This window comes from Sinocyclocheilus rhinocerous, unplaced genomic scaffold (assembly GCF_001515625.1).
Source record: "Sinocyclocheilus rhinocerous isolate Xijiao unplaced genomic scaffold, SAMN03320098_v1.1 scaffold4833, whole genome shotgun sequence".
Taxonomy (NCBI): Eukaryota; Metazoa; Chordata; class Actinopteri; order Cypriniformes; family Cyprinidae; genus Sinocyclocheilus; species Sinocyclocheilus rhinocerous.
In genome coordinates, this window is record NW_015658993.1 from 1 (window position 1) to 874 (window position 874).

At 48.6% G+C, this 874-nt stretch overlaps 1 protein-coding gene across 1 annotated transcript; it reads right to left on the reverse strand.

The window, feature by feature from the left end:
• Positions 1-172: 172 nt before the first annotated feature.
• LOC107723098 (histone H2A-like) lies at positions 173-619 on the reverse strand. The gene has a single exon (XM_016531614.1). It carries the CDS (start codon positions 613-615, stop codon positions 211-213), a length of 405 nt encoding a protein of 134 aa, XP_016387100.1. The 5' UTR covers positions 616-619; the 3' UTR covers positions 173-210.
• Between the last annotated feature and the right edge of the window lie 255 nt (positions 620-874).

An 874-nucleotide genomic window follows, 5' to 3' on the forward strand; every position in this document is an offset into this window, starting at 1 on the left:
GTGTAAATAGTTGTGAAATAATCACCAGCTGTTGATTTTATTTGTGGTTACCCACATTGTTAGTATAATTATTTTATTGATCTTTTTTATTTTGAAGTTTGTATGGTTTGTCAATATGATCGAAACAAACTATAAGAAAAGGGCTCTTTACTAGATGAAGTGGGTGGCTCTTAAAAGAGCCTTTGATTTCAGAAACGGACTTGAATCGGTTTACTTGGCTTTGGCGGGTTTCTCGCTCTTCTTGGGCAGCAGCACGGCCTGGATGTTGGGCAGCACGCCGCCCTGAGCGATGGTCACTCGGCCCAGGAGTTTGTTCAGCTCCTCGTCGTTGCGCACCGCCAGCTGCAGGTGACGGGGAATGATGCGGGTCTTCTTGTTGTCTCTGGCGGCGTTTCCAGCCAACTCCAGGATCTCAGCGGTGAGATACTCGAGCACAGCCGCCAAATAGACGGGAGCTCCGGCACCGACGCGCTCTGCGTAGTTACCTTTGCGGAGAAGCCTGTGAACACGACCGACGGGGAACTGCAGCCCTGCTCTGGAGGACCGAGTCTTGGCCTTCGCTCTCGCTTTGCCACCGGTTTTGCCTCTGCCGCTCATCTTCGGTTGTAAGCACATCTAAATATACAAAGCAGAAATATTAGATTTCTGAGCCCCGCTATGCTGCTTTTAAACGAGCGTGCCAGTCGCCCATTGGTTTAGAGCGTTGTAAGATTTTAAACCAATCACTGAACTTCCCTCCAACACCCACCGCCAAAGCCACGCCCCCACAGCTGGCGGCCGGATTGTGCTGAATTTAGGACTAAACACGACAGAAAACATGAGATTGTTATGGGGGTTTGAATAAGGTTTTAAAAAATATCGATGCAAAAACATT

Bases quoted from the DNA above. Each gene is read 5' to 3' on its own strand.
- LOC107723098 (XM_016531614.1), bottom strand. From the start codon at position 615: ATGTGCTTACAACCGAAGATGAGCGGCAGAGGCAAAACCGGTGGCAAA.